The sequence below is a fragment of the Tubulanus polymorphus genome, chromosome 5, assembly GCF_964204645.1.
Source record: "Tubulanus polymorphus chromosome 5, tnTubPoly1.2, whole genome shotgun sequence".
Classification (NCBI taxonomy): Eukaryota; Metazoa; Nemertea; class Palaeonemertea; order Tubulaniformes; family Tubulanidae; genus Tubulanus; species Tubulanus polymorphus.
This window is the reverse complement of record NC_134029.1, coordinates 20,627,813-20,648,350: the sequence shown is the minus strand read 5'-3', so window position 1 is coordinate 20,648,350 and position 20,538 is coordinate 20,627,813. Positions and strand designations below refer to the sequence as shown.

The 20,538-nt window shown below is 37.5% G+C and overlaps 4 protein-coding genes across 5 annotated transcripts; 1 reads left to right on the top strand and 3 right to left on the bottom strand.

The window, feature by feature from the left end:
• Nucleotides 1-11: 11 nt before the first annotated feature.
• LOC141906466 (uncharacterized) lies at nucleotides 12-3,788 on the bottom strand. Its single transcript, XM_074795766.1, has 4 exons — nucleotides 3,581-3,788; nucleotides 2,014-2,174; nucleotides 1,542-1,665; nucleotides 12-978 (listed from the first exon to the last, which is right to left on the bottom strand). The coding sequence occupies exons 2-4, from the start codon at nucleotides 2,123-2,125 to the stop codon at nucleotides 12-14; spliced, it is 1,203 nt and encodes a 400-aa protein (XP_074651867.1). The 5' UTR covers nucleotides 2,126-2,174; nucleotides 3,581-3,788.
• Nucleotides 3,789-3,921: 133 nt separating this feature from the next.
• On the bottom strand, nucleotides 3,922-7,124 carry LOC141906464 (polyubiquitin-C). Its single transcript, XM_074795761.1, has 5 exons — nucleotides 6,966-7,124; nucleotides 6,041-6,636; nucleotides 5,495-5,950; nucleotides 4,265-5,404; nucleotides 3,922-4,169 (listed from the first exon to the last, which is right to left on the bottom strand). The coding sequence occupies exons 2-5, from the start codon at nucleotides 6,633-6,635 to the stop codon at nucleotides 4,075-4,077; spliced, it is 2,286 nt and encodes a 761-aa protein (XP_074651862.1). The 5' UTR covers nucleotide 6,636; nucleotides 6,966-7,124; the 3' UTR covers nucleotides 3,922-4,074.
• A 318-nt stretch (nucleotides 7,125-7,442) lies between these two features.
• On the top strand, nucleotides 7,443-16,282 carry LOC141906410 (putative ATP-dependent RNA helicase DHX34). 2 transcript variants are annotated; one of them, XM_074795689.1, is made up of 27 exons: nucleotides 7,443-7,456; nucleotides 7,985-8,496; nucleotides 8,584-8,666; nucleotides 8,746-8,868; nucleotides 9,140-9,222; nucleotides 9,319-9,456; nucleotides 9,570-9,704; nucleotides 10,060-10,114; nucleotides 10,213-10,280; nucleotides 10,373-10,522; nucleotides 10,614-10,730; nucleotides 10,859-11,014; nucleotides 11,430-11,634; nucleotides 11,878-12,025; nucleotides 12,142-12,316; nucleotides 12,395-12,481; nucleotides 12,576-12,650; nucleotides 12,913-13,176; nucleotides 13,388-13,489; nucleotides 13,575-13,721; nucleotides 13,798-13,940; nucleotides 14,026-14,136; nucleotides 14,544-14,665; nucleotides 14,975-15,145; nucleotides 15,222-15,318; nucleotides 15,397-15,545; nucleotides 15,989-16,282. In XM_074795689.1, the coding sequence occupies exons 2-27, from the start codon at nucleotides 8,066-8,068 to the stop codon at nucleotides 16,138-16,140; spliced, it is 3,687 nt and encodes a 1,228-aa protein (XP_074651790.1). In that variant the 5' UTR covers nucleotides 7,443-7,456; nucleotides 7,985-8,065; the 3' UTR covers nucleotides 16,141-16,282. The 2 variants fall into 2 exon arrangements, with proteins under 2 accessions (XP_074651790.1, XP_074651789.1); XM_074795688.1 differs by lacking the exon at nucleotides 7,443-7,456 and having other exon boundaries at nucleotides 7,478-8,496.
• On the bottom strand, nucleotides 16,218-20,525 carry LOC141906413 (DNA-directed RNA polymerase III subunit RPC3-like). Its single transcript, XM_074795700.1, has 15 exons — nucleotides 20,320-20,525; nucleotides 19,919-20,180; nucleotides 19,282-19,461; nucleotides 19,058-19,137; nucleotides 18,620-18,712; nucleotides 18,256-18,354; nucleotides 18,094-18,174; nucleotides 17,784-17,835; nucleotides 17,638-17,698; nucleotides 17,498-17,564; nucleotides 17,330-17,413; nucleotides 17,148-17,249; nucleotides 17,014-17,063; nucleotides 16,557-16,706; nucleotides 16,218-16,474 (listed from the first exon to the last, which is right to left on the bottom strand). Exons 1-15 carry the CDS (start codon nucleotides 20,464-20,466, stop codon nucleotides 16,384-16,386), a joined length of 1,599 nt encoding a protein of 532 aa, XP_074651801.1. The 5' UTR covers nucleotides 20,467-20,525; the 3' UTR covers nucleotides 16,218-16,383.
• Nucleotides 20,526-20,538: the final 13 nt, after the last annotated feature.

The following is a 20,538-nucleotide window of genomic DNA, read 5'->3' as shown; positions in this document are numbered from 1 at the left end:
ATGCCTAGATTTCAATAGTAATACATGGGACTAAATTTGAGAAAGTCTTTGATTTTATGCGGGAGTGGTAACTTATCGACCTTGTTCAATGAGCTGATGCATTCGAGTATATGAATTCTGCATAGTTGCTGTAGGTTGAAAGGTCGCGGCAGTTGAAATATCGCCACGTTTTGAAACGGCTTACGCCCGGTGTGCTTCTCGTCGAGAATGCAAATGCGACTGGAACATTTCGAGAACAGCGGCATATAGTTCACGCTGCAGAACGATCCGAACGACGGCAAATGCGTGAAATGATGCCACAAAAGCTGCAACGTGTCCGAGTCGAATATGTACGTATCGGTATCGCTGCTGATACCATGTCGATTGTCGCTTATTTTCTGCACAATCAAATACCGTCCGTCCAACGTGTACAACAACGAGAAGCAACTGTTTCCGAATATGAACGGCAAACTGACCTTGCTCGAGCAGACGATCGCGTGTTTATTCAGACAATAAGTGACGAGCGACTTCTCGAGTTGCGGCGAGCCCTTCTTGCCGTAGTTGATGACGGCGATGCGCGAGCTCGCGTAACGCGGGTCGAACGCGATGTACGGCCGCACCTCGTCGTTCAAGCACAACACGTCGATGCACGAAAACGTCTCCAACGAGTACAGAAACAGATCGTACTGAAACAAGTTCGTCGAGTCGGATCGGTGGTAAAACACGACCGCGACGATCGAATTATCCGGGCTGAACTCGCACTGTATTACCGACATGTTCTGCGGCTCGGCGTCGAGCAATCCGATGACGCTTTTCTTCGCTAGGTTCACGCAAATGAACGTCGCCTTGTAGCTCAGATTGTCCCAACGATACAAAAGCAACAGAGCGAGATTTTTACGACTCGTGCAAATGTTCGCGCACAACGTGAATCCGCAACGCGATTTCGTCTTCAAGTCGGGAATATTGCCAAATGGTATCATGATCGACGACTTCTTGAATCTGATATTCAAAAAGAACAAATGAGAATTAGTTTAAATTGGTGAACAAGATGAGTGTCCAATAGCATATCCAATCAACCTGCTTTGTCTGATGGCATATCCTATCTTCCTGATTTTTCCAGGTTTTCTACAAACTTGTCAAATTCCTTGAGTTTGATCCCTGATTGTTTCCCCAGATTATTCTGATGCCCACAGTTTACCAGGTCAGTGGCCACCCTGCGAGAATGTGGCAGAAAATATTGATTTATTTGTGTTTTATAACGTAATATCTAAAATTTTTTATAATTGCACTTAACGAAAAATCAGACAAGTTTTCACCAAAAAAGCAATCATCGTAGAAATGCTTTACATAAAATGACACGAGATTCTCCATGTGATATGCAGACAATAATCCATTCGGAGTTGACCATTCAAAATTTCTAAAACTTTGCATCTGGAGTCAGTCTGATTACTAGATGATGATCTTATAAATTACACCTAGAATACCTTATTGTTTCCAGAACACTCGTTAGGTACTAGACTTTTGAAACGAACAAGGTTGTAGATAACGGTTTTAATTGTTACCTTTGCAGTTCAATGGTGAATTGACATTTATGTAATTGCGCTTTCATGTACTGTAAACAAATCGATTCGCGGTCACATTCTTCACCGTGACATGTGTACGGCTGTTCACAGAATCCATAGAGACCTAGAACAATATTTACATCGATTCTGAACTTGACAGTTTCATTGATAATACATAAATTCAATTATTCAAGTAAAGGCAAAGTTAATTGTTCAAAGAATATTGTTATATTAGACAACCAACAACTATGTGTCATTATTGCGTTAATAACTGACATATACTTTTTCTTGTATCAATAACTTATTCAACTGCCTCTTAGCTCTCATTTTTTTTCAATAGTACCTAGTCCTCTATAGTCCATACCGATGGTGTCCATACTTGATGACTTTACGTGTTACGACTATATTGAATGTAACAAAAATTCTTTGCCGAAATAAATATTATCACCTATTCTCTTATTGAGTACGTTACCTGATATCTTCGGCCACTTTGTAGCTGAACCGCAGTATAGTAGAACCCACGGTCCACCGTAGTTAGGAGGAGTACCTTTAATCCCTTTTCTATGACTCCAAGTATTCCCCATACCTGATTCTTTTTTTAGTCGCTAGGTACTTCTTAGTGGGAATCGATACCTGAAATATAATCATATAATACCAGACATAAACGAACTGAATCCAAAAAAAAAAACAATGGTCCAGTGGTAAAACACTAGACTAGCACAAAGAGGATAGATCGTTAGGTCAGATCCCAATTTTCTACTAATTGGATGCTTTTTGAACCTGAGACTGAGAGCGCGTGCATATCAGTTATCTGAATGAGCCTTAGCAAAATAGTGTCTATTAGAATAATGGTATAAACAGTTCTACACAACATATTATCATAATCAATAGTTTCAGAACTGTTTTCAGTCTAAGTCTCATAACGTACGGCCAATAGAAATTTACGTTACCCCAATTTTAAAAAAATCAGACCTTTTCATCTATCAGAGATTTTAGCAAAACATGGGATGAATGATGATGCTAGCAGACTATTATCGGTCTTCGAATTTAGAATATAATTAAGTTCTTTTTGGGCTTAGTTTAAGTTCACCCAGTCCTGGCAGTGGCTGTCTCCACAGTGTATCTACGTTGCTCTACGATCCTATGTAACCACCCACCCAGACACGTTCATTCAAATTCGCGTGACTTTTGCCGACAGAACTACTGTCGGCATTTTTGCCTGTGTTCAAACTGCGATATCTCAGCAAATAAAGAACCGATTTTGATAAATAAACTATCTACACTAACCTTATGACGTTTTGTGTTTGTTCATTATATTTGTTTGAGGATAAAGCCGATTTTAGTACGATTAAATGTAAGATACAAAAATGATGCGCTGTTTAGCGATGAGACACGCATCCCTCAAGTGTCTTGTTGCTAACGAACTACAGTGTTACAATGCCTAGTTTCAAAGTGAAAAAATTGTGTCATTTTTGCTATTTCTGTATTTAAATCGCATCAAGCACGGACTATGATGAAGAAACCTCCAAATGAATATAATAATAAGAAAACTGAATGTTTGAGGTTTGTAAAGAGAGTTTATTTTTCGCAATCGGTTTAGTGAAACTGGATTTCTGGTGGTTTAAAGTCACAGTGATTTAAGAGTATCGAGAAAATGTCGTTCGTGTCTTAGTGTCTGTGGTACATCAGACACTAAGGTTCTTGGTGAAAGTTTAAGACGCTTTCAGCCTTCTTGAATTGAATTAAACTTGAAAAAAGAAGCAAGAGACGAGAACTGAAACTAACCAGGGCCCAGTTTCACAAAAAGGATTAAGGCCTAAATCGAATTAAGATAAACTAAATTAATGAAGAAATTAAATCGATTCAAGATTTAAACCTTTTGTGAAACTGATCCCCAGCAGCTAATAAAATTAAAAACGCGAAAAAGTTGGTTCCGTATTTTCTCCTGTTTCCCAACTTCTATTCAGCAATATAAATCCCCTCTACTCTGCCATAGTGCAATGGATAATTATTTCATACAATCACTAAACCATACGCACCTAGCAATATGTGCATCAACATCTTGATACTGGTAATATAACTAAATTCAACAATTCATTTGAGCAATTTTGAAAATCCTATCTTTCAGCCATCTTGGAATATGGTCGACAATACCGGTTATTTGGATACCATCGAGTCGGAGACACCCTTTTCTACTCTACCTCCTAGCAGGTGCTCCCAACCCGCACGCACATGACCAAACTTTTGTTTTTCCACTCACTTATTGACTTATTGGATTGGCAGTTTTACCACGTTAACATGTAATATATGACAAAAGAAGCGAATCCTCTACAACTGAAGCGTTCATTCTATCGGATAAATTAAAACTAAAAGCTACAAATGCACTTGAGATTCATATTTATTCATCTGTTTATTTTTGGTGTTCAGACACATGGAATTAAGCACTGTTACATCGAAATTATTCAAATCTGCCATTCACTAAATAGATTGCCACGGATTACGATAACATAATTAATTGGGCTTTCATTCATTCTTAGTAGCCACCTCTGAGACGCAAGACCAAATGGAGAGTAGACTCTTTCTGGATGTTATAGTCCGACAGGGTTCGACCATCTTCCAATTGTTTTCCTGCAAAATAAATGAAACATGTTTAAGAAACATACATTGAAATTGTCAGTTAACGGTGCTCAAAATTTCAAAAGTTCTTAGAATATCAAACATACCTGCAAAGATCAATCTCTGCTGGTCTGGTGGAATTCCCTCCTTGTCCTGGATCTTAGCTTTCACGTTTTCAATTGTGTCTGAGGGTTCAACCTCGAGGGTGATGGTTTTACCGGTCAATGTCTTGACGAAGATCTGCATACCACCTCTGAGACGCAAGACCAAGTGAAGCGTCGATTCCTTCTGGATGTTGTAATCTGACAGAGTTCGGCCATCTTCCAACTGTTTTCCAGCAAAGATCAATCTCTGCTGATCTGGTGGAATACCCTCCTTGTCCTGGATCTTAGCTTTCACGTTTTCAATTGTGTCCGAGGGTTCAACCTCGAGAGTGATGGTTTTACCAGTCAGCGTCTTGACGAAGATTTGCATGCCACCTCTGAGACGCAAGACCAAGTGAAGCGTTGATTCTTTCTGGATGTTGTAATCTGAAAGGGTTCGACCATCTTCCAACTGTTTTCCAGCAAAGATCAATCTCTGCTGATCTGGTGGAATACCCTCCTTGTCCTGGATCTTAGCTTTAACGTTTTCAATTGTGTCTGAGGGTTCAACCTCGAGAGTGATGGTTTTACCGGTCAGCGTCTTGACGAAGATTTGCATGCCACCTCTGAGACGCAAGACCAAGTGAAGTGTTGATTCTTTCTGGATGTTGTAATCTGAAAGGGTTCGACCATCTTCCAACTGTTTTCCAGCAAAGATCAATCTCTGCTGGTCTGGTGGAATACCCTCCTTGTCCTGGATCTTGGCTTTAACGTTTTCAATTGTGTCAGAGGGTTCAACCTCGAGGGTGATGGTTTTACCGGTCAATGTCTTGACGAAGATTTGCATACCACCTCTGAGACGCAAGACCAAGTGAAGTGTTGATTCTTTCTGGATGTTGTAATCTGACAGAGTTCGGCCATCTTCCAACTGTTTTCCTGCAAAGATCAATCTCTGCTGGTCTGGTGGAATTCCCTCCTTGTCCTGGATCTTAGCTTTAACGTTTTCAATTGTGTCTGAGGGTTCAACTTCGAGAGTGATGGTTTTACCCGTTAAAGTCTTGACGAAGATCTGCATACCACCTCTGAGACGTAAGACCAAGTGAAGTGTTGATTCTTTCTGGATGTTGTAATCCGACAGGGTTCGGCCATCTTCCAATTGTTTTCCTGCAAAATAAAAATCAATAATTTTTAAATGACGAGCTCTTGATTCAATCATGACCTTAAATAGACAAGTCCTTTAACTCTCTAACATACCTGCAAAGATCAATCTCTGCTGGTCTGGTGGAATTCCCTCCTTGTCCTGGATCTTAGCTTTCACGTTTTCGATTGTGTCTGAGGGTTCAACCTCGAGGGTGATGGTTTTACCGGTCAATGTCTTGACGAAGATCTGCATACCACCTCTGAGACGCAAGACCAAGTGAAGCGTCGATTCCTTCTGGATGTTGTAATCTGAAAGGGTTCGACCATCTTCCAACTGTTTTCCGGCAAAGATTAATCTCTGCTGGTCTGGTGGAATTCCCTCCTTGTCCTGGATCTTAGCTTTCACGTTTTCAATAGTGTCTGAGGGTTCAACCTCGAGGGTGATGGTTTTACCGGTCAATGTCTTGACAAAGATCTGCATACCACCTCTGAGACGTAAGACCAAGTGAAGTGTTGATTCTTTCTGGATGTTGTAATCCGACAGGGTTCGGCCATCTTCCAATTGTTTTCCTGCAAAATAAAAATCAATAATTTTTAAATGACGAGCTCTTGATTCAATCATGACCTTAAATAGACAAGTCCTTTAACTCTCTAACATACCTGCAAAGATCAATCTCTGCTGGTCTGGTGGAATTCCCTCCTTGTCCTGGATCTTAGCTTTAACGTTTTCAATTGTGTCTGAGGGTTCAACCTCGAGGGTGATGGTTTTACCGGTCAATGTCTTGACGAAGATCTGCATACCACCTCTGAGACGTAAGACCAAGTGAAGGGTCGATTCCTTCTGGATGTTGTAATCTGACAGAGTTCGGCCATCTTCCAATTGTTTACCGGCAAAGATCAATCTCTGCTGATCTGGTGGAATTCCCTCCTTGTCCTGGATCTTAGCTTTAACGTTTTCAATTGTGTCCGAGGGTTCAACCTCGAGAGTGATGGTTTTACCGGTCAATGTCTTGACGAAGATCTGCATACCACCTCTGAGACGTAAGACCAAGTGAAGGGTCGATTCCTTCTGGATGTTGTAATCTGACAGAGTTCGGCCATCTTCCAACTGTTTTCCGGCAAAGATCAATCTCTGCTGATCTGGTGGAATACCCTCCTTGTCCTGGATCTTAGCTTTCACGTTTTCGATTGTGTCTGAGGGTTCAACCTCGAGAGTGATCGTTTTACCCGTTAAAGTCTTGACGAAGATCTGCATTCTGAAAGAATAGAACAAGTTATCTTAGACAATGCTTTTTTAACTTCGTATAAAAAAAAAACTTTATTTCTATGTACGTATATGGAGATTTCATGATTATTAATTCGTCCATTTCCTAGAATGACAACGCATAAACTACGTCAGCAAATTTCTAATTTATTCATTTAGTTTGACCTTGAACTTCGTTCCCAAATGTAATCATCCTTTTCCGTCTTTCTACGTATTTATTTTAACAGAGATATCTTCGCAACTTATACATCGCTTACTATTTCATACATCGAATGATCGTTACCAAAACATTTAAACGAGTAAACAGCTTATAAAACTTACTTGATTTTGTGATATTTAAGCTTTCGCGATAGACAAAGTTCTGCGTTCGTGTTCGAGTTTGTGTTTATTATGCCTAACAATGGGCGCCCGACGGTTTATATACCAATTCAACTCACGTGACTAAATGGCAATCCTTCATTGGTCAGTTCTCGAATATTCTAGCTCAAACTATTTATAGTTCTTCGATCATCAGGCGGCGGTGCAAATACGTCATCGCCGCTGAGCTAGTTTGGACACGTACTCGCCGCCGCGCGTGCGCGCAATTACGTAATTAACATTCCTAATTACACAGTGCAATTAGTGCAATAGACTCTGAAGTTTATACGTCAAACTCAAACCCTGTCACACAAACATATTTGAGATTGATTACCGTTATGAAGAGCACAAAATATAAACTTTATTATTATTACATCTCAAGAGTTTGAGTAAAGAACTTTGCTTTGTAAATTTAGTAAGAAAAACTAAGTTCAACTTTGGCAATTCTTTTCTAAGTATTTGGGGAATTCATTCATTTGAATCAACGATTCTTAATGTTAAATTGTTTATATTTTCCTAATATGATCATGACGATGTTGCAATACGTTTCCAATTTGACTGATTAAGAGCCATTGAGTTGAGACATAACCAACCTGGTAGTGTGGTGGTTCGTTGTTTGGTATTGCGCAATACGTTTTGGCTTTTGACAACCTGTTGATACTTAGTCATTGTAGTCTTGATCTAAATATCGACCTCCATATTCTAAAATAATCCATCACATCTGTTGCTCTAAATTAAAAGTAATTCTGATGCAGTCCTACCACGTAGACGTAGTACCTGATCCTACCAAGAAGAAGACCTGTCACACATTGTGATCCTCAGCTCAAACAAAGTCCCCTGTGCCGTGTTGGAGTTGGTTTACTGTGTCATCTTTTTCCAGAGTAGTTGCTTTGCCGTCATAGATGCAGATTATGATGTGGGCAATTTAGACTGATAAAAGAAAGTTTACATCTGTTTGAAAGAACTATTACTTTCTATTTTAGCAAGCGATGGCAGTTTTGACTTTGATTTAATTGGCTATGCTAGGCCTACTCCAAATTGGTTTGAGTGAAAGATGAAAGAAGATGAAGATTACTCACACCATCGAAAAGATTCATCGAGATCAAGAAGTAAACATAAAAAACACAAACACGAAAGAAAAAAAAAGGAAATCAATCGATGAATACGCTGAACACATGACAGAAAGATCGCGACATAATAAAAATCAATGCAGTGACTCACAAACTAGATATTATAACCACAAAGATAGCGACCAAGTGGAACGTGATAATTATGGCAGATGTAGGAGATCTGATTCCAGATATGCTGAAGAGTTGGACGAAAAGAGCAAAAAGACTTGTAAAAAGGAAGAAGAGCAAGATTACGATAATGTAACTTCCAAACAAGAGTGGAAGGAAAGACGTGAGGAACATGATGATGACTATGATTTCAACTTTGAAGAATACAGGTCATCTTTGGCGAAGATCTTCTTCAAAGATGAAGATACTATAAAAAGGTACTGTATTCTAAGTCTATTAGGCCTATGTCCTGTCTTGTGATTTAAAATGGGCTGTTGAAAATTTTGCTTTTGTATCATTATCAGGGGCTCGAAAGAATATCATGAGTTCTGGGAATTTCTAAGGAAATATCAGTCAGTAAAAAGAAGGAAACTTCTCTCGAGGAAAGGTACGGGTTTGTACATGTTTTACTGCATATTTTGTGATATATCGATGAGAAAATCTAAATGTCATCTCCTCATTTTTAGATGATCCACTTACGCCATCTGAACCAGTTAAAAGAACTAGCGCCGATTTACCTGAGAAGTACAAAAAACAAATAGAAACGAAGGAGATTCAAGAATACTTGAAACACGGAGTTTACACCAGCGGTAAGCGGATCAATCTTGTTCTGTTAGATTGTTTTGTTTCTATGTATCTGTTTTTATCTTGCTTTACGTCGGATCTTGGTTCCCTGAAGCCTTCCCTAATGGATTCTTCAACCTCATGAATTGTTTGATGCCTTTGAAATGTTGCCAGCTCGCTATATTTATGCAGCCAGCAGGACAGAAAACTGCTTGCTACTCAGCACTGATAGTGAATGTATAACAGCATCAGGCCTTATCCTACTGAAGCCTGATTATGGATTTATGATAATTGCAGATAATTCAAAATTAGAGGGAAGAAGAGTTTCTCAATTCAAAAATATCGTCATGCATTACTTTTTCTTCCTTGAGAAACAAAAGGTAGATAGATAATGAGGAAGTACTTTCATATGATACATAGTATATACTGCACATTATTAATATAATTTACTATGGCAATCTAATTTTTTTACGAAGATCGCGAAAGAACAGAAAATAATCGAAGCAAAGCAAAATTTGCCAATTTACCAATATAAGAGCGACATATTGGAGATGGTCGAAGCTAATCAAGTTATTTTGGTGGCCGGTGATACTGGCTGCGGGAAATCAACGCAGGTAAAACTATCGGTTCCATTTCGGTCGCAAATTTAGAAATATCGGTAGGCCTATATATGGCGTTAAACGGTTGCTTTATCATAGCTTATGAGGATTGCCGAAATGTTTTACAGGTGCCTCAGTATTTGATCGAAGCTGGTTACGATAAGATTGCTTGTACACAACCTCGTCGTATAGCCTGTATTTCGTTAGCTAAAAGAGTCGGTTATGAAATGTTGAAAGAAGAAACGAAAGACGTTGGTTACCAGGTAAAGGAAGTCTTCTGTCATTTTCAGACCACCTGAATACGCTTCGATCAATTATCTAGATGTTTGATATGTACATGTGTATCTCCCTAAAGCCTAGTCAGTAACCTGTCTGTGATTTAGTTTCACGATCGAATATTTTCACAAACCAAGTCCATCCGATTATAAAAAGCTTACCACCAGCGATTAGATAACTAACTACCCAAAGCTGATCATTACAAGAAAAATTGGTTGATCGAACATGAGATGGCTGTGGTGTGATATATTTTTGTACCGAAAAAGGTTGCTTGGGCCTGAAGCTGTTTCATGGTTTGTCATATTTTATATACCAGTAGATAATTGTTTCTTTGAATTTAAGGTTCGCTTTGAAAGAGAGAAAAACCAAGGAACCAGAGTGCTGTTCTTAACTGAAGGTAAATTGATTTCTTGTCGTTGAATGCTTTACTTTTGGCATCTTGTCATAGAATGTAATAGATTGATTCGTTAATTTTGTGATTTGAATGATTTGTAGGCTTGTTATTACGACAGATGGCTTCAGATGAATTATTGTCAATCTACTCCGTCATTGTGATTGATGAGGTTTGTCTTAATTCCAGTTTTCAGATACACTGAACATAACACGTAAGGGGTTGAATCCTGGTTTTGGTGAAAAATGTGTATTCTATTTTCAGGTGCATGAAAGACACATTCATACAGACTTTTTACTCGGTGTATTAAAATGTCTCATTATGCATCGCCCAGATTTAAAGATCATTTTGATGTCGGCAACTATAAACATTGAACTCTTCGGCAGTTATTTCAGCAATTGTCCAGTTGTTAAGGTCAGTTTATTTCTATTATTTACTCATTTCAGATGATAAAGAAATCAATCATACCTACAAATCATGTAAATTGTTAGCATTGTTTCTACAGGTTCCCGGCAGACTTTACCCTATAACGCTCGAGTATTGTCCCATCGCTTCTGAAGACAAGGCGGCAAAAATCGATCCAAGACCGTACATAAGAATCATGCAGAAGATTGATCACAAGGTGAAATGATGGAATAAAACCATCCAGAGTTTATCGAGTATTATGAAACATGGGCCTAAACAGAGGAATATTTACGACTCATTCGTTCAGTTTCAATAAACAGGTTACTAAAATCTTCGTATTTTCAGTATCCAGCTACAGAAAGAGGTGATATGTTAATATTTCTCAGTGGTATGACTGAAATTATGACCGTTTGTGAAACTGCTCGTATGTTTGCTCAGGAAACAAGACGATGGATTGTTTTACCGTTACACAGCGCTTTATCGATAGCTGAACAGGATAAGGTCAGACGAAAACTTTCATTCTTATTCCTACTTATCCGAATATAGCATTTTCAATATAACCACCTTCCACACACCCGTAGCGAGGGTGGGTTAAAGGGGATTGTGATGAAGCGCCCAAAATCCGAAAAAGGTCCGCTTTTGAAAAAATAAAGTTTCAGAAAACTAAAAAATCCTAGGCTTGTCCTATGTATTTAATACATGATACATAATACTATCAGGATGGGTAGTGAACTCCATTGGAGGCCTCGAATTCCAAGCATTTTTGCCATCATAATAGGGGCATTGTAGAAGGTCTGTCAAACAAGGTCCACATTTTTCGCGAAAATGGACTGCCCATAAAATCGGTCAGACTACGGGTCCGTTCCATATCAGGATCTGTATTGGATCATTTCTGAATGTTTCGTATGTATCACAGGTGTTCGATATTGCTCCGGAAGGTACGAGGAAATGTATCGTGTCGACGAATATAGCGGAGACGTCTGTTACTATCGATGGCGTCAGATTCATCGTCGATTCGGGAAAGGTGAAAGAAATGAGCTACGATCCGAAATATAAGATGCAAAGATTACAAGAGTTCTGGATCAGTCGAGCAAGCGCCGAACAGAGGAAGGGAAGAGCTGGTACGTATTTACATGAACACATGGCCAAATTTTTGGAATTTTTGGCAATCCTTCAATACAGTGTAAAATGGATATAAAATCGATGGTTTATTTAGACTGCACAGTTTCACTGGTCGTATTAAGACCAAATTGAGATATGCGTTAAAGAAATTGAGAGAAATATCCCCAAAAAATCAACCCCAGACTAATACGAATAGGCTTTAGACGACAATGCTTTCATGAATGAAATATTCGATCTTGTAGGACGTACCGGACCGGGTGTTTGTTATCGACTGTACGATGAATCTGATTATAATAATTTCCAAGAGTACACAACTCCTGAAATACAGAGGGTACCGTTAGATTCCGTTGTCTTACAAGTTATCAACATGGGCCTTCCAGATGCCAGAAAGTAAGCGCGATTTCAAAAACCAGATTTTGAAAAAGAGTTTGATTAAATGAAATGTTTCAAGCCTATATTTCAAGGAATCTTTGATTATCTTAGAACTTTTATTCACGTGATTACAGATTTCCATTCATTGAATCGCCGCCAGCCTCCAGTATAGAGAATTCAATATTTTACTTGAAAGAACAAGGCGCTATAAACTCAAATGAGGAGATTACTCCTATTGGTCAGCTCTTATCTCGACTGCCCGTCGACGTCGTAGTTGGAAAAATGTTAATCATGGGATCCAATTTTCATGTAAGCGTCTAAGTCATTATTGAACGTGTATGAAAAAGTTCTGATGAATTTAAAACGTTGGGATGTTTTGTTTTACAGATGGTAGAACCTGTTCTCAGGTTGGCGGCTGCTCTCAGCGTACAATCACCATTCACGAGTAAAGCGCATACCGACCGAGATGCAGTTGTGAGTTGAATTTTTGGTGTTTTTATCGCAAGCACGTTAGTTCATTCAATGTGTAGGGACATTGTATCTGGAAGTTGTGCATTTCAATTTTTAGGCTAATAGGAAATCACTGGAGTCTGAACACGGTGATCCATTTACAATTCTGAATGCCTATGACGAGTGGATCAAGGTAAGATTTTCTGATCTTAGGTGACATCGTAAATTTCTTTCCGACATCCCTGCTAATAAATCAGTCGTTCAGTTATTGTCGAGCGTGGGTCAGGGAATTTGGAGATTTCGATCAGGGAATTAATGAGGGAATTGTGAGTGCCCATATGTCCATAAGCTCTGCTGACTGCATTAATCGGTTATATCTTAATGCCATCTATTAGAATTCATTATCATATAATCTAGTGAACAATAAGCTCAAAGTGGGAAAATTGTTTTTTCAGATAAAAGCCGAAGGACGTGGAAGCAAGAAATGGTGCAGCAGACGCGGATTCGAGGAACAAAGATTTTACGAAATGTCGAAATTAAGACAACAATTCAAAGATTTATTGAAGGATCATAACTTATTGTTCAGTGAAGAGCAGCAACAGTACACAACTAGCACGCAACGCAAGCAACAACACGCCGACCGCAAACGATTACGACATCTTAAATGGGAAAATTATCGAAAAAGTAAAAAACCGAAATTTCTAAAACCTGATCAAGACGTAAGTCAGAGTTTATGATATCGTTGTTATATCATAAAAACAAAAATCTCCCCAGCATGGACTATAAACTACTGAAATTTCCTGTTTGCTGAGAAATAACATTTACAATATATCAAATGTATTTGGCCCACCCAACCATTTTATCCTATGTGAAATAGATTGTGCAGTTCAAACGCTGGTTAATGAAATCAGAATTTCATTGGTTTCACAGGATTTTGTGATAAGCGACGAGGAAGAAACTGCCGCTGATAATCAAGATTCGGATATCAAAGATTTAGAATTTCGGTTGACAAATAATTTAGACGTAATGCAGGTAAGGGTTCTAGGCCTGTCGTTAGTCGGTCTTTACATCCATTCGTCTTTGATGAAATGAAAAAATGTTTCCATTCAATATTTAGGATACAAGTTTCAACAGCATGAATTTCACTCTCAGAGATATAAATCTACTGAAGATTATTCTATGCAGTGGTTTATATCCACAGTGGGCGATAGCAGATGAGACTAATTCCTATAAAAAGGACTCCGATCAAGCGTTTCATACTAGAGTAAGTGAAGTTACAAATTTTGCAGTTGTGAATTGAATTGAATGCATCATCGTAAAAATGTCTTTCTCGACTGCAGCAAAAAGGATTTATTCTGCTGCATCCGACCAGCATATTCGCTACGAATCCTGATATTCTGCAACCGAAACAACCGGAGTATGAAGAAATGAGAGGTATGACTAAAGAAACGTTCAGTACAAGAAACGAGTTGTTAGTTTATGTGTAAGTAGCTTAAACGGTTTTAGAAGTTTCTCACTTTTGGCTTGCTTGAAAAATTGCTCATCGCTTTCTATTAACATTTTGATAGGTCTTTATTAGAAACAAACAAGCCGTATCTAATCAACACAATGAGGGTTCCTGCATTACAAACGCTGCTACTGTTTTCTGCATCTATTGATACAAACGCTGATATGACAAGGTAAATAGTTGTTTACAAGACATCAATTCTTCTGAGTTACATTCAAATTTGAGTGAGAATTAGTTCATTTTCAGTGGTTACGGTAACTCAGATTATGAAGGGGTATTTGTGGGAACAGTCCCTGATTATAATAAGTATTTTGTTACTATTTCATTGTCTTGTCCCTAGAATAACTGATTTGATTTGTTTGACCTGTACAGAAACGCGAAAGATATTACTGAAGCTCTTACCATTGAAAATATCTTCTCGTATTTCGATGAACTATTACTGAGAAAACTTCTACTCGCTACTAATAACACTTTTCAGGGGTTAGCAGCTGTGTTAGAATTTTTTCAATTAATTGGATGGTTTGTTTTCTTAATTAAATTAAAATTAACCCTGAGGTTGTTCTCATAATTTTTTGTCAGGATTCTATGTGACGGTTGGTTAGAATTGAAGTTTAAAGACAGCGACGAAGCTCAATTTCTAGTTTCCAGTGTTATTCAGCTACGAACGACGTGGCAAGATTTACTCAAGCAAAGACTGCAAGGTGAGCTGCTGGAGATGATCTCTTGATCTTATTGAATTATTACATTAGAAGAGGCATGTTTACTTGCCGGTACTCATGCAGGAACAAATCACCTCTAGTAGATAAAAACCCACTATAAAAAAAAACTATCTGGTAGCTTAACGTTCCAACTCAATTCTATGAGCGATTTTCAAAAACTGTTTTTTATTGTGGGTTTTTATCTACTATTGATATTGGACAGCAACTTGTCTATGGAAACCAAATCACCTCGAATTATTAGTTTGAATTAATTATTAGTTTGAATTATAGTTTGATGCGTATTGATTTCAGAAACAATAGTCCAGTTAGATGAAGATGGTGACCCGATTCCGCCGAAATCCAAAAAGCTAGAACGAATTCTAGCTACGAAGCTAACAGAATTCCTCGATAGCAGTGTGTTATATTCATTGCGCAGGGTCATGGCAGCAGAAATCGAACACGTTTACATTGGACCTCAGACTGGTCAGTAGATCTTACGACTATATTCATTACACTTTTTATACTGTGCTAGTCTCAAAATTTTGATTTTTTTTTTCAGAGTCAAAATCAGAGTTACCGGTATTCGAGTCTAATCAAGGAAAATGTCATCCCATAAAAGGTGGGAAACAGATCAATGAATATTTAATTTATAACTGGTAAGATATCTTTCGAGGATTTGATATCAAAGACGACCTACATATCTCGTAAAACTGTTGAATTATGTAATTTTCTAGTCTATGTGACAACAGTACTGCGGATATCTGGGGTGAATACACGTCGTGTTTGCAGAAACATTGGCTGTGTCCTTATTGCAATGAAACAATGATAGTGACAGTGGAGGAACGCTTAGCGCATCAGACCGAATGCCAAGCTCTACATCCAGGTACTGAATTCAACTTTTTAAAATTTCAGAATTGATAATTAGTGTATATATTTAGGGATACTGGTATGATATAGTCCTGCAGTACTTTCGTTCAACATTACCATGTAAAATGTTAAAGTTATAGAAATTACTATTTAAATATTGCTCTCAAAGCCCGGAAGGGTGTATTGGTACAATAGAGTTTATTGAATTGTAAAAAATCCATTGAAAAGAATTTTGCAAAATTATCCAGAGCCCAGTTTTATAGACTGGTATTATTACTGGGGTCAACTCAATTGAAAATGAATTGAGTAAGCTGGCTTGAATATAATACCAGTCAATAAAACTATGATCTAAAAATTAATTACGCACACGAGTACTAAATTTGCTTCAACCTCCTTCAGAATAATGGATTCCGTCGAATCGATGTCATGCGTTTAAATCGGGACCGTTTCTATTTATAGATGCATTAAACGAGGGAACAAGTCGTGAGAAGCAGACGGCAGCCGGTCCTTTGCGTAAATTATACAACTGTGATACGTGCAATGAACAATTCATGTTTACAAAAACGGAAATATTGCGGCATCGTAAATCTCATTCCTCGGGAAAAAGTTGATGATAGTCCAATAATCTCCTGGTAGTTTGGCTTCGAGAGATCCGATGTAGACTTAGAAAAGTAAACAAAAGTTTTGCATTTCTGTACAAATAATTTGTAAATTTATTTAACCTGTATATTTGTCGATACAATAAACTTCAACGCTGTATTTAAATTGCGTTCTCTAATCACTTGAGATATGTGCTTATAAAGTCAGAGTTAACCCTAATGCAATCCTTCCAAATTAGCCGGTTTACCCATTATCTATACAACTTTTTTTTTCACATTAGCATATTTGAGATACAATTCCAGCATGAATAACGTATTGTCTATTTCTAACTCGCTCTGTTCCAACCTGAAATGAAATATGTTTCGCAATCGATAATCAAATTATGAATGAAATCAATTGCACCAACTGGCTTTTCCACTGCACTTACTTCTGTGTCATATGTTTCACTTTGGCTAATTGTTGTCTTTCGGCAGGAGTGATCATTTCCTCAATCTCGGCTCTTTGAGCCTCGTCGACACCGCTCTGTTCCATTGATGCAGCAATAGCTTCAACTCTCTGTTGTTTCTCCAGTAAACGCCTACATAGATATAACGAGTTCAGGGTTGAGATGCAAGATTCTGAAATTTTTACCTTTCCATTTTCCACTTTTTTCGCATTGCCTCACATACCAAAACACAGGATTGTTCACATTTTTTCATACCAAAAACAATTTTTCAAAAAGGGACAAGCCTCAACGCGATTTCTTCATTTTTGATGAGATTTTTATGCAAGAATTGCACAATTAAACATGACTGACAACACAAATCGATGAATGACACCAGACCAGGAAAGTGTGAAATCTATTTATCGAGTCAGTTGAGAACCCCGAAATACCATTAACTAACCTATGATCTTGTGTTTCATGATTCCTTCGTATAATCAAGTTATATAATGTCTGAAAATATTCATTAGATTCCACTATTATTTCATTAATAATATTCATTAGTTTCCACGTTGCTTATCTATTCGGATATGATACCTTATAGCACATCTGAAGCACTCTCCTGCAAATCTTATTCAAATCAACTGTGAACACGTAGTAAGTTCTAGACGGGGCATGATCGGGTGTCTTGGGCACTTCCTACAATTACAACAAGAATTTAGTACACCCTAAAGATCTAACTGACGATATCAGAATATTTCTCTTTTGTACCCACTTACTGTGATATCCACAATTTGTTCCCCAAACATGCTGTATAGAAGCTCTTTGGTTTCTTTCGCAGGAATCATCACAAACTCCTCGATCTAAAAAGAAATTTAGAATTAAACAAATCATTGTAGCATACTTCCCATGAACTTAACCATATCATCGTAGTAATAATTCGGTACCTGTTTCTGTTCTAAATGCTTTTTGATCAAAAGAAGTCGGAATATTCTTAAACACTTGGAACCAAATCTGCAAAGTTCAATGCATGTAAATAATTACTGTCCGCTTAAACATCTTTTCAGTTGAGAGCAGAAAAACTTGCCTCTCTAAGACTACAGCCTCGATGTGTGCTTCACAGATCTTTGTCATACAAGTCCTAAAATCTATTTACTCGTTAAGGAATCATTTTCTTGATATTACCAAGTCTAAAGCTAGGATTCTATTTGTACTCCTAAAAACAAAGGATACCGATCGAAAATGTTCCTCCTCCGCTGTCACCAATTTTTGTAATAAATGGACACTAGAATAAATAAATGCAAGTTGAAAGAATAATTGAAATGAACCTCTTACCGAAAGTAAAAATTTGGGTTTAACTTTGTGATGAAACTTGGCCCTGTTCATTCTAACTAATGCAGTATAACATTAGTCTTCGGGCAATCAAATATTTTTATGTCTACATACATGTATATAACAATCAATACCAATTCATGTACTATAAAATTCTGAAGAATTTAAAAATCAAAACTCGTAGAACATGTACATTTATATATAAACTTACTGAATCATCTGATAACTGAACTAAATACTGATCGACAGCCGTCCTCCAGATTCCAAATTCATTCGGTATCGTACGCACAATCTGAACGTTAAATAAAGCTCTATGTTCAAATAAGTACGAATCATTAATGAAACGGTGCTAGAAACTATGAAATACATGTACCTCATTTAACGTAAGTGGTGGCGAGACGGATACAATTTCTGAGCAATTGCTGTGTACTTCATTCAAACGGAGCATCGCGCGCATTACTTCACCTGCTTTCTATACGAAATGAACGTTGATATTCGTCAGAAAATTAGTACCCGTGTTAAGTTAAAGAAATTCAAGTTCCAAAAAAAAATTCATAATTGACAAAGATATTTCAACGTGCAAATATCATTCATATTGAAGAGAATAAATAAATCATAAAATACTAACCATGATTTTATACATTAAATATCAGATAAAAGTAAAATGACCATCAAGACCAAACTCTATCGTCGGAATTTCAGTTCTCTGAATTCTGTCGGCCGAATTCTAAACATACCTCATCTAATCTATTAGAAACTGCCTGCACTATCGCTGAATCTCTGAAATGCTGTTGAAAACGGTCATAGTTAACCTGCCACAAAACATTATTCTGAAAATAAAACAGAAAATAGATAGTTCATATAAAACAATTGTTTTGTAAGTGAAATTGCACAGGGTGGCTACTTTTATTTGACTTGTTCATTCCCTGACATACATGTTGTTTTCCTTGACTTGATCTGTTAAAAATCCAATGAATTATCACAGTGAAAATCGTAAAACATACATGGAACTGTTGGATTTTTCGTGCGAACTGTTTGTTGATAGTGCATCAACAAATTTACCTAACTTTTTGCTGATTTTTAGCATTTCCCTAACTATTCCCAGACTTTTAAAGAAAAGAAAATTCGCTGACTTTTGCCTGATTTCCAGGTAAATGGACAAGTTTAGTTCTTACCACCAGATCTTCTGTTTTAATTTTCTTTTTGGGTGGTTCGGACACATCACCGGCATTTAAATTACATTTTTCCTGGATGGCTACATTGAACGAAAAAACAACAACATTTACTTTGTATAATACCTCAGGACAGCCATAACGAACAATTTTCATTTAACTTTAAATTTCTCAGATATTTGCCCGACTTTTCATTCACTGAGCTGATTTATATATGAAATATTCACCTGTTAGATCAATGGAAGGAACCAGGTATAACTCGTTATTCGTTATGTCTAATGAAGGCACCAGTGAAGCACTGGTACTAGTTTCGGCATCAGGCGTCGGATACGGACATCGCTGGATGAAATGAGTTCGCACTAAAGATACAAACTTGTCTTTCACATCGCCGAGGGATACTTTATTATCTAAACACAAATGGAAAAAAAATCAAATAATACCGCATTTGATACTTACAAAGAAAGATTGACTTATTAAGCTTTTTCTACCTGTTCATTACAGGCAACTAGCCTACAATCAATTCAGCTTTATTCAGATCCTAACCAATAACCGTATTCGAATTCCACATTACTTGAATGAATAAATTTCATTAGGCCCATATTGATAACCATTGATGAAACATGTGTCAGTGTTGTGACGATATAAAAAAAACGTTCACTAACACAATGAAAGATGAAGTCCAAAATGTTTCCGGGATAAAACAGCAAATTAAGAAAATGCTTCAAATGTGATTTGGGACTTTGAAATTTAACTGAATAACCGAAAATCTGTATAAACCTACTACAATTGAGCGAAGAAATTGACTGCATTTCAAAATTCTCACAAGTTAATCGATCGATGAAACAAATCATTAATTAGCCATACCTCCGTTATTACTATTTTCTTGTAGCCTTTCATACGCCCTCACGAGGATATCATCCGTAGGCATGCGTCCTTTCTGGAGTAGTTCTTCGATGACCAGTTCTCCGGCGTCTCCGTACAGAGTCTTCGAACAGTAGATCATACTCGGAAATTTCATACACATCAGAATAGTATTCAGGTTTATGCTGTAATCGACGTAACCACGTTTGTTCGCCTCAAAATTAACAATATTGTGCTGTATCAAGACGCATAATGACTTTTTCACCTGGAAAATAATGCATAATTCATTACAGATCAAATAATTTTTCAATAATGATCTATGTGATTCTGATGATGATGTTTTGAATGGTATTGGTATATTTTGGTAAATAGTTTGACAGTTTTCGAGTGAGCTGAGGACGAACCTGTTGAAGTTTCGTCTTCGTTTCTTGCGAAATTAATTTCAAAGGCGAATGTCCCTTCATCAGGAGAAAGTTGCCGATCTTCTCAGTAACTTCTCCATAGTATTCGCGCAGTATTTCTCCGGCTAGTTTGATTTGATTGGCCGACATTGTAATGTTCAATACATCCCAAAGAGGAAGTGTGGAGCGCAGGCGCGCAGCCCTCCGATATCGGCCTATGTC

Excerpts from the sequence above, each read along its gene's own strand:
- LOC141906466 (XM_074795766.1), bottom strand. The coding sequence starts at position 2,125 with ATGGGGAATACTTGGAGTCATAGAAAAGGGATTAAAGGTACTCCTCCT. Across the intron at positions 1,666-2,013 it reads AAAGTGGCCGAAGATATCAG|GTCTCTATGGATTCTGTGAA; the intron begins GTAACGTACTCA and ends ATATTGTTCTAG. Across the intron at positions 979-1,541 it reads TTCACCATTGAACTGCAAAG|ATTCAAGAAGTCGTCGATCA; the intron begins GTAACAATTAAA and ends TTTGAATATCAG.
- LOC141906410 (XM_074795689.1), top strand. The coding sequence starts at position 8,066 with ATGAAGATTACTCACACCATCGAAAAGATTCATCGAGATCAAGAAGTA. Across the intron at positions 8,869-9,139 it reads ACACGGAGTTTACACCAGCG|ATAATTCAAAATTAGAGGGA; the intron begins GTAAGCGGATCA and ends TGATAATTGCAG. Across the intron at positions 9,457-9,569 it reads GCTGCGGGAAATCAACGCAG|GTGCCTCAGTATTTGATCGA; the intron begins GTAAAACTATCG and ends AATGTTTTACAG.
- LOC141906464 (XM_074795761.1), bottom strand. The coding sequence starts at position 6,635 with ATGCAGATCTTCGTCAAGACTTTAACGGGTAAAACGATCACTCTCGAG. Across the intron at positions 5,405-5,494 it reads GCAGAGATTGATCTTTGCAG|GAAAACAATTGGAAGATGGC; the intron begins GTATGTTAGAGA and ends TTTATTTTGCAG. Across the intron at positions 4,170-4,264 it reads GCAGAGATTGATCTTTGCAG|GAAAACAATTGGAAGATGGT; the intron begins GTATGTTTGATA and ends TTTATTTTGCAG.
- LOC141906413 (XM_074795700.1), bottom strand. The coding sequence starts at position 20,466 with ATGTCGGCCAATCAAATCAAACTAGCCGGAGAAATACTGCGCGAATAC. Across the intron at positions 18,713-19,057 it reads TTAAAACAGAAGATCTGGTG|AATAATGTTTTGTGGCAGGT; the intron begins GTAAGAACTAAA and ends TTTTATTTTCAG. Across the intron at positions 17,250-17,329 it reads AACAAATTGTGGATATCACA|GAAGTGCCCAAGACACCCGA; the intron begins GTAAGTGGGTAC and ends TTGTAATTGTAG.